This window comes from Mytilus trossulus, chromosome 9, assembly GCF_036588685.1.
Source record: "Mytilus trossulus isolate FHL-02 chromosome 9, PNRI_Mtr1.1.1.hap1, whole genome shotgun sequence".
NCBI lineage: Eukaryota > Metazoa > Mollusca > Bivalvia > Mytilida > Mytilidae > Mytilus > Mytilus trossulus.
Window position 1 is genome coordinate 46,841,399 of NC_086381.1, and position 11,198 is coordinate 46,852,596.

Genomic DNA, 11,198 nt, shown 5'->3' on the forward strand with positions numbered 1-11,198 from the left:
TATCATTTTTATATTCTGATATTTGGCCAGCATAATATACGTGAACAGTAATTACACATGAAACTTGTTAAATTGTGAGTGTATAAATTGGATTTTTATGTCTTTTGAGAATTTTCACATTTTCAGCTATAAAGGTAAGACATTAGTAATATTGTAGTTTTTTTGTGAGTCATTTTTTGTAAACATTTTTGATTGAAAAACGCTATAAAGCTAACTTTTAGTTGATTGTTTTTCCTCTCCAAATTAGTTGTTAGGATGTCTTACCCTTAATGTGAAATCATTCCAACTTGTATTCATCTGTTTCATAAAATAATTCAATTTGAAGTTTAAATGAGCTATATATCGGATATAAATGGTACCTTTGTATAATTGCACGTCCATGTATAACACTTTGATTGGTTTTATAAAAGGTTTTTGGATCCGCAACTTCAAATTATCAATCAGTTACAGATTTTGCAAAGAAATTTTTACTCAACTCTAAAAAGGTTGACATATAATGTATTGATATCCATTCGCATAAGGTCAATTTCTATTCGACGCAGATATGGTGATGTTTGAAAAAAAAATGCATTCAGTGACCCTAAATATTTTAAATCATAAAAGATGATAATTTTGAAACAATATGTAATCTAAAATAATTGTGAATTTGTTATTTTAAAGATAAATAAGTATATAGCCACTTTCTAAAGATAGATACTAAGATAGATGAATTAAGTGACAGTTTCCCCACTAGGGCAATTTTCAGTCTTAACGTAAATTCATGTAAAAACAGATTCGTGTGTGTATTAAAAATCATGGGTCTTATTAGCGAGGGAATTGTAGCTATTTATCATACACAAGTTGGCTCAAATGTTGGTAAACTTTATGGTGTCGACTGGTTTCACACCATATGTTTAATGTAATCACATAAGCAACACGACGGGTGCCACATGTGGAGCAGGATCTGCTTACCCTTCTGGAGCACCTGATATTACCCCTAGTTTTTGGTGGGGTTCGTGTTGTTTGTTCTTTAGTTTTCTATGTTGTGTCATGTGTACTATTGTTTTTCTGTTTGTCTTTTCATTTTTAGCCTTGGCGTTGTCAGTTTGTTTTAGATTTATGAGTTTGACTGTCCCTTTGGTATCTTTCATCCCTCTGTTCTAAACCTTCAAAATATACATGTTCTTCCAATTTTAAACTGCTTGGACACAATACTGCTTTTTATTTCCGTTTTCTACATTTATAAACTTCTATTTTTGTTGCTGTTTTAATTCCATCTACGTATTATATATGTTCAGATCCAGTTCTGCTATGTTTAAAACATACACAATTTTATAACCAAAAATTCATAAGTCGACCCAACTACGAACAATTCAGCACAAATTACATAAATTTTGAATGCGTAATAGTCAATAACATGCATGCCAATTTCCTTCGTCGTATATCAGTCAACTACCATATTAATACTTAACAACGCCTTTTATTCTCCAAGTCAAGACAAGATCCCGAACTTCTGTGCACTTGACATCTTTATTTTTTTTTACTACAAGATGTTCAGTGAATGCAACAAGTGTTTCTGCACTAATCTCTAACTTGAATGTATTTCGTCAAGGTCAAATATGTCTTTAGTTATAACTTTTAAAAGACGGACGAAGGATACCAGAGAGAGAGAGAGAGAGAGTCAAAATCATAAATGAAAAATATACTGACAACGCCATGGCTTAAAATAAAACGACAAACAGACAAATAATACATGTAGTATAGAAGACACAACATACAAAGTAGGATTTATCTCTCCCAAAGTCAAGATACTTGTATCGACGTCCGCCATTCTTTTTAATGAAACGAATTAAAGTAATACCAACTCTTTCAACTTGTCTTTTAGTTTGGAATTTGGAGTACTTGTGTAAAGTGTACAAAAGTAAAATTTGTTATTACTATTGTAAGATGAGAGAGTCTTACATGTAGATCGTTTGTTCTTTAAAAAGATCTGATTCACGCCACCTGTAGAAAAGACAGTTTCACAATAACTTGGAGCCCGGCTTTGATTGCTGATGAAATAGATGTTAATAAATTAGAAAAAAGTTTCGCGGAGCACTCATAAACGGTTCTGAGACCTTAATTAACAGCCTTCGAATCGTACCATGTTTTTACTTTAATTTTTACATTTACATATATCAAATTGGTACTCATACCACATACAACACCTTCTTATATCTTTCTACTTATAAAACATGGAACGTTAAATGTCACTGAAGAGTTATGGCTCTTGCTACAAGCTGAGTCTTGCTGAACTGTTCTTTTCAAATGTACATGTACATGTACATGTATGCCAAAATAAGAAACAGATACAACAAGTGATCCAATAACTCATTCCATTAAATTTGCATACGCAAAGGTTTTTGAATAAAGGGCATTATTCTTTGTACAATTTATTTTCAAAGAAATGCGTTTTGGAGAATGTTTTGTTGAATTTCGGAATTACCATTTGATTTTCAAGAAAATAACGTGTAGAGAAAGTCAAGTTGACTAACTATGAAATAACCGATTATTTTAGCAAATTGCATCTAGAGAATGTCCACTTATAGTACAAATCACCAGTGATTTTTAAGCAAATAATATCTACACAAAAAACGCTTGATTTTCATGTACGAAACAATCATTGATTTTCGAGCGGATAATATCTAAGGAAAGTCTTGTTGAATTGCGGAATTACCATTCACTTTCAAGCAATTAACATGCATGCAGAGACAAGCCTGTTTGAATATAACATTCGCATTATGCCTGAGTGTTAAGATGTGAATAAAGTTTTGTACGTCGGTTAAAAATACACACTTTGGTCAGATTTCGATGGTCTCCATTTACATTTTCTTTATTTTTGTCATTTTCTCTAATCTTCATCTCTTGTGTCCATTATTCTCTATGTCATGTTTTCAGCAATGCATTATTTCTGGGTTTTTGCATTCTTTGAGCTTATTTTTCTTGGTTTTGCTTTTTTTTTTGTTTTGTTAGAATTTGCCAATTACACTGTATTTTGTAAAGCCCTCACCAGACGCTTCTACATGAAATCAAAGGAAGCGAAGAGGAAGCAAACTCTTTATCTTCATAGTTTACATAAAGCGCGGGAGTTGAACAGCTTTCAATACTATTTGATTTATTTTAAAGCTACATGGCCTATACAAGAATTCAACGATTTAATGTTAAATTGAACAATAGTATTATGTGATTGCTGTTACATTTTTGAAATGTATATTAATCGGAGATCGAGAAGTAATAAAGAGTTGCAAGAATAAAACAAAATTTGAAAGACCGCAACATCTACTGAAAAGAAAAAAAAACAATCCAAAAGCTGTTTAATATATAGAAATATGATAATTATGTAGCAAAAACTACACAATACATTGTAGTGATCGCTAGTGCTCCGGATGAGTTAGCAATTTCTGTTATATTATATAGTTGGCCTTATACTTTTACTAATTTCAAATTTAACAATAGACCTTCTGACGACACTCTTTTATTTTACCTGACTTTTTTATATATTTTAGAGTGATGTTGAAAACTTTCTATTGTGAATGTTCTTTTGCCAACAAATTATTCATTTCATCCGACGTTTCTTGTGTGAACTTTTCGGTGAGTGGTGTAAAGTATTAACTCATTTAGCATTTGATCAAGGGTTGTTAACTGTTTCTATTTGGAGTACTCAAATTGACTCTTCGAGCCTCAAACATTTTGGAAGGAAAATATATGTAAATATTTTAATTTAAATTTCATCAGCAATACAATCAACTTATAATAATTATGTTTGACACGCTCAGAAAGTTAGAGTTTGGTTAGCACGTTATCAATCTTTTCAATATCAAAAATAATTTATAACCTTGCTTGTAGCTAATAATTGTTATAAAAAAATTGAGGAATGCACTTCTGCATGCAAACTTCAAATATTATAGAAAATGCAATTACAGATATAATATGTAATATGCCAAAATCGATGATAAATACGTTAACAGCATATCAATAAACTCATCATAGATACTAGGATTGAAATTTTGATTTTACACCAGACGCACGTTTCGTCTTCAGAAGACTCATCAGTGAAACTCATTAAAAAAATCGAATAGGACAAATAGATAACGAAGTTGAAGAACATTGCGGACAACAAATTCTCAAAAGTTTTGCCAATTACAGCTAAGGTAATCTATTTCCTGAGGAAGAAAAGCATTAGTATTTAAAAAAAAATTAAAAAAATTGTTAATTAGTTAATTTATAGTTATGACCACGTCAATGATAATTCAGGTCAACACAAACGTACTGACTACTTCACCTTCTAAATTACTTTTGAATCTGCTTTTAAGAATTTACAAATTTTCCCTTGCGTTTAGACACCAATACAAAACCGGGTAAAATATATCTAACACCAATGGACAGAGGGCAATTATTACTCTATATGCAAAAAAAGGGCTTTCGTTATTTGGTTTAACCTTTAATTACTGACTAAATATAAAGTTGAAGACCGTGTGGTGACCTATACTTGTTATATTTTGTGTCTTTTATGAGGAGTTGTCTCATTGGCAATCATACCGCATCTTCTTTGTTTATATTTATTGTTATACAGAATATAGCCTACTATGTAATCATATTTTCCTCAGATGTGTTTGAAAAATATTTAATGTTGGCGTCCACTTTCTTCAGATGTGTTTTGTCGAAAATTGTATTTTGCCCTTTAGATATTTGTTGTCAAAGACTAGAGCTGTTAAGTCAACATATCTTGTTTTTTGAATACTTTCAAATCTTCGATATTAATTTCAATTTACAGTCACCAGCTGTTTAATTTTCACTGCTTTGAATACCAGTGCCACATTTACTGCAACAAAGGCACATTTCGTCAAAATGAGACAAAAATATTTTAAAATGTAAAAGCGTAACAAACGTCAAATAAACTCATCATACATACAAGGACTAAATTTTGTATATACGACGCGCGTTTCGTCTACAAAAGACTAAGTAGTGACGCTCGAATCCAAAACAGTTAAAAAGGCCAAATGAAGTACGAGGATGAAGAGTATTATGGACCAAACAGATGATTGTTTTGGAATAAACTACATTAAAATACATTTGGTATGAAAAAGGATGTCTTGATTTACCCCCCAAAAAAAGGAAAATACAATTAAATATTTGTTCAAAAAAATATTTTTTTCCAATTTTGTAGGAAATAGGAATATTATCATCATCATGGTTATCAAGGAATAACGAAAATGTCCGTTAAGGATCTTCATTTTGCTATTCAAAAGCATGATGTAGAACATTTGACGAGAATACTCAAGAATGATCCTGATGTTAATTGCACGTACTGTCAAGAAACAGCACTAACAAGAGCAGTACGTGGTAGGCTAGATAAAATAGTAAATATTCTCTTAGAATATCCACACACTGATATAAATATTGGTAATCAGTTTGAGCGTACACCTTTGTACTTCGCTTCTTTAAATGGTCAAATTAAACTCGTTGTCAACTTGTTGGAAAGAGGAAGTGACGTCAATTATTTAGATGTAGCTGGTGTTACGCCTCTTGGAGCGTCAGCATATTACGATCATTGGCAAATAGCGGATATTTTATTACGAGCAAGTGGTATAGTGAATATACAAAGTAAAAATGGAGAATCACCATTGTATCGGGCATGTTATTATCTCTCTGTTAATGTCGTAAAAGTTTTGTTAATTCACGGATGCAATGTTAACCTAAAAACAACACAGGGAAAAACGGCCCTCATGGCAGCAGTTATTACAACGGACGAAAACAATAATACGTCAAAATCTACGCGATTTGAAATTTTAAAACTGCTTTTACAAAATGGAGCTGACATTGACGCACATGATAAACGATTATTCACTGCACTTCATTATGCCGCTGAAGGAAACAAACTAGATATATGTTCCCTCTTAATGAAACATGGATGCAATTTGTACACTATCAATAATGAAGACATGTCGGCGTTTGGTATAGCTATATCCGCTGCAAAGCAATATTTTCAATTAGCGATATTATTCTACATTAATGGCTTTCATTTGAAAGATTTTAATGCAAATATGATAAAATCTATTTTGTTTTAGAACACGTTTATACAATCATCTAGTTTAGACAGAATGGCATTACTGTCTTTAGTATTGGATGATTTCATTGGTTGCAAAAAATCCACGAGGAATCTACGGAGAATTTTGAAAAATGACGACTTTGACATGATTGAATCAACATGTCTGAATATGATCAGGGCAATATACCATTCAAATGCTCCAAGAACTTTAAAAAACCGATGTCGATGGATAATTCGCTATCATTTGCGACTACCCTTTCTACATAGTTTGACAGAACTTGAAATTCCAAAGGACCTTCAGAAATATTTAATATATAATTTAGATGAGCATCAATATTCAAACATACATTATACTTTGAACAAAAATACCAACTTAGCATAAACACTACTGTAACATGAATAATACTTCAATATATGAACTGTGAAATGCATAACGAGATAAACAAATTTCCCGGTTTTGGAAACCAAAATAAAAGTTCATTTCCTATAAAATAACGTTTCAGACACTAGTAAATCCGGACATCAATGTTCATGACACACAACTCTAAACAAACTGTCATAGCAATACAGTCATGCATCAAAAACATGGGAAGCTATATTCACAAAACTTAAATGGCTATGACAAACGTCTCAGACATTATATAAATTTGCTTTTTATGTTGTCGTTGGCTAAAAAATGTGAAAAAATGAAAATTGCTGTCATAGAGAACATTATCAATCTGATACAATTTAGTATGCCTTAACATTTTTACAATATGTATGAGAAAGTAAATCAAATATTACATATGCCTATATTAATCTGAACTGAGATCGTCCTTTAGTTGCTCTTTTTTAATTTTAGTCATTGACTCCACCAGAAACCAAAGAGTGATTCTTTGATTAATGACGGCAGATCATTGTTCAAATTAAAGAAGTACTTATAAGTACTGTTTAATATAATGGTTCGGTGTTTTGATTTCTGGCAAATTACCTAGACAGATTTAGATTACTTGCTTAGACTACTAGCAGTGACTGGAGTACATGAGATCACTCTAGTGTTAGGTGGAGTTCGTTTTGCCTGGTCTTTTAGTTTTCTATTTTGTGTTTTGTGTATAATTATTTGTCTGTTCGTCTTTTTCTTTTTTAGCCATGGCGTTGTCAGTTTGTTTTCAATCTATGAGTTTGAATGTCCCTCTGGTATCTTTCGTCCCTGGCCTCTTTTAAACCAATTTGAATACCAATTGAAATGCCATGTTAACTCACAACTGCTGTACATTTAACTTTTTACCCTAGCGACTTTTACTTTTTCGAATGGCGGAAACTCGCTGTACAGCCTCCCGAATGTCCAACATTATTTTTAAATCGTATAGTTCCCATTTTGTGATACAAATATATTAATGGGTAAAGATGATTTATTATTCTAATTTATATGTATTCAAATTAAAGCTCCAGAAGAGTATATGTATGAGTTTATCGTTTTACGTATTTCATATTTTTACAACACTCCCTCTGATGACATTGCTTTATTATTTTTTTTTATGTTTTTCATTTAACGAAAAAATGCAAACAAAATGTTCAAAATTATCATTAACCGAAAACGAGTAAACTGAAGATTTTTACTATTTTGGCATATTTCTAATTCTTGTCTTGGTGATAATTTTTGATATTTAAGTTTCCATTTATATCTTACAGTTTTCAAGACAAAAGGCAAAAATGAGAAAAATTGTTTCTTAAGGACAATACTTTTAATTGCAGTCCACTAACGATTTCATTCATGTTTACTTATTTGCGATCCTGCTTGTTGACCTTTTTTTTTTAAAAGTTTTTATTCATCTATTTATATATTATAGATTTATAAGATATTAGCCAATATGCAAAACAATTGCAAACATTGTCTTTAAAAGGCCATAAACAAGAATCGAAATATAGCAGATGGACATTGAAACTGATAGAACGAAAAATAAACTGACCACGCCATTCCGAAAAATGATAAAGTAAACCAAACAAAAATAGTACACAAGACATAACATAGAAAACGAAATTTTGAACCCCACCAAAAACTTGGGATGACCTCAGGTGCTCCGTTTGGGTGAGTAGACCCTGCTCCAAATGCTGCACCCGTCTTGATGCTCATATTTGTACAAACTGGGTATATAGTGTAATTTGGTAGGTCACATTTTTGAAAAGGGTAAGGGCTTGTATTTACGATATAAGGAACATATCCGATATCATCTATGAAACGGGTTTTCCATGACGGTTAACCTCGTGATGGCGTTCGAAAAACGTACTAAGAGGTGATTTCAACTTCAGCATTTAAAACTCTTAGTTTAATAGCTTCCTTTGTTAGCATGAACCTTCTATCAAGGAAATCATGATAGGAAAATACAAGCCCGGGAATATCGTATCAATTTGGAGATATATACTCCGTATGCAGATGCTGCTTGAATGTTGCTACATAGAAATGGAAAGTTCACAATTAGGAAGCTGAAATCATCTCTTTTGTCGCAAAGTTTTGTTTTCAACGGACCCTCATTGTAAATTTCTATATGTACGTAAGATATGAGGCAGACTGAACTGTATATGCTGTGTGATTCTTTATCTCTAGTTCGATGGGATAGATGCGTTCAACATAGTCACCAAATTTTGAATTATTTAGTGAGAGAACATTATCTATATAGCGGAAAGTCATTACATAGTCACGCCATTATAAATCGTACAGTTCTTGCTTTCCGTAAATATAATTTCTTTTTATATTTTGCGCTTCAAACTGAAAGAATCTCTAAAAATACTTAGGAAGTCATACTATACGTTTCAGATTTTCTGTTAATAATTTTTTTAATCATACTTATTACCGTTATTGACAAAATTAATTAAAGTAAAGAGCTTTACAGTATAAGTAAACATCCAAATGTATATATAGATTTTATAATCCCTTGGTTTTTTCAGGTTTGTGGTACTAAGTCTTGAGTTTTCTATGTTGTATTTTAGACAGTTTTTTATTGTCGGTTCTTTGAATTCTTCTGCTATTCTTCAAGTATGTTTTAAAAAACTCAAATAATTAGTGCATATTCTTTCACGATTCTTTTCAGGAATACGAAACAAAAATGGTACCTTATAATTCGCTAAAAGGAATATCAAATGATTATAAATATTCCAGAGAATGCAAACGTATTGTCTTCTCATATATTTTATGATGGTATGATACTAAACCCTTAACGGGAGGGATTGTACTTGTTTTTTATATGATGAAGACATAATCTTTCAATCAGTTTTTATTGAGGTCTGTAGGAGCCGGCATACCAGTAACTGCTAGTAGTCCTATGTTAATTTATGTATCTTTGTCATTTTGAGTAATTTCTTTTGTTACCTATTCTGAAATCGGACTCAGACTGCTTTAAACTGAGTTGTACAAGCGTATTGCTATGTGTGTCTTTATTCTATATTGACTAGAGGTATATGGGGAGGTTTGAGATCTCACAAAACATGTTTAACCCTGTTGCATTTTTGCTCCTATCCCAAGTCAGGAGCATTTGACCTTTGTTAGTCTTGTATGTTTTTTTTTATTTAAGTTTATTTCTATGTTTTAGTGTTAAGTGTGACGTCCATTTTCACTGAACTAGTATACAACTTTATTAAGGGGCCAGCTGAGGACCACCTCCAGGAGCGTGATTTTCATGCTGGCTGCGTTGAAGAGCCATTGGTTGCCTTCGGCTGTTTCTGTTATTTGATCGGGTTGTTTTCTCTTTGAAATATTCCCAATTTCCATTCTCAATTTTATTAAGACTAAACTACAGCAATACAGTTTAAAAAGACTTTGCGAGTAGTTATGTAGAACACTTTTGTTCAGAGAAACGTCATTTATTCATTTTGTAAAACAAATCTCTATTTTACAAAAAATATGTTGTTATGCCCTTTATAGCTTGCTGGTCAGCGTGAGTCAAGGCTTTGCGTTGAAGACCATACCATTATAGTTTACAAATTATTTTTTTTTTATATTTGATTGAGAGTTGTCTAATTAGCATTCATATCACATTTTCGTATATCTGTGTAAAACAAGTTGTTATTTTATGTTTTGTTAAAATTATGAATGTTAAACATTTGATTTCCCTCAGATAATTTTTCACTATATTGGACCATTTTGACAAACGCTATATTTAACTTAACGATCAACATACCGATTAAAGGCAGTGTAATTTGGTTGCGGGATAGTATATTTCAAAACATGATAAAACTTATATCATCAAACGATACAAATATGATCCAAATGAATTAGAGGCTGAAGATACAAAAAGAACATCTCAATCTCATTAGGGAGCTTCCATTTGATTTTTATGGGGGGGGGGGGGGGGGGGGGGGCTAGGATGAAAAAAATTGTCCTGCATTTTTTTTAGTTGTAATCTCTGTCCTGCATTTTTATTTTTCACTCTATCCGGGCCTGCTTTTTTTTTTTTTTTTAGTTTATCCTGCCTGACTTTTTTTACATAAATTGTCATCCTGACTTTTTTTTTTTGCAAGTGTCTCATCTTGCCAATTATGTATTTTTTTTTGCTATGCATTTACTGATTTTGAGTCAAGTATGACTACCCCATACATTTTCTTGTAAACCGAGGAAAAACAAGGACGCCTGCATATTGAGCGATTATTGTATCGTTATTGGTAAAACCATCACAGTTACCGTCGTAGATCATGCACCTTTGTAAGATAGTAGTGGACAAATTTCGTCATATAATTGTGTTATCTGCTATGGTATTGTTAGTTTGTTTGCGCCCCTCATTTCTCTTTCACTCGGATCAAATGCTCATTACAATATTTTTAAGGACATGAGCTAGACAACTTGCATCCCTTCATAGTTGTAAAGAAGTAAAATAATTGTTGCAGGTACATTATAAGTGACAGCTTTCTCGACCTTGATCCCTGGACCACCACCACCACTTTTATATTGTTTCTGAGATGCACTTCCTAATAAAATATAGCATTTATTAAAGATGATTAAAAATGAAAGCATAAGACAAAGCAATTATACTGATTATATGTCTCCGGAAAGTAAATCATTATATTTAACATTGTGGTTAAGAAATACACGTTGTATCGTCTTATTTGTTTTCCAAGTACTTTTTAAGAAACTCTAATTTATTCATTTTAATTTGTCAAG

The 11,198-nt window shown here is 31.8% G+C and overlaps 1 protein-coding gene across 2 annotated transcripts; it reads left to right on the forward strand.

The window, feature by feature from the left end:
* Nucleotides 1–7,008, forward strand: LOC134683943 (putative ankyrin repeat protein RF_0381). 2 transcript variants are annotated; one of them, XM_063543255.1, is made up of 2 exons: nt 1–134; nt 5,186–7,008. In XM_063543255.1, exon 2 carries the CDS (start codon nt 5,232–5,234, stop codon nt 6,084–6,086), a length of 855 nt encoding a protein of 284 aa, XP_063399325.1. In that variant the 5' UTR covers nt 1–134; nt 5,186–5,231; the 3' UTR covers nt 6,087–7,008. The 2 variants fall into 2 exon arrangements, with proteins under 2 accessions (XP_063399325.1, XP_063399326.1); XM_063543256.1 differs by lacking the exon at nt 1–134 and adding an exon at nt 3,523–3,609.
* The last annotated feature ends 4,190 nt before the right edge of the window (nt 7,009–11,198 follow it).

Coding starts and splice junctions, on each gene's coding strand:
- LOC134683943 (XM_063543255.1), top strand. CDS start 5,232: ATGTCCGTTAAGGATCTTCATTTTGCTATTCAAAAGCATGATGTAGAA.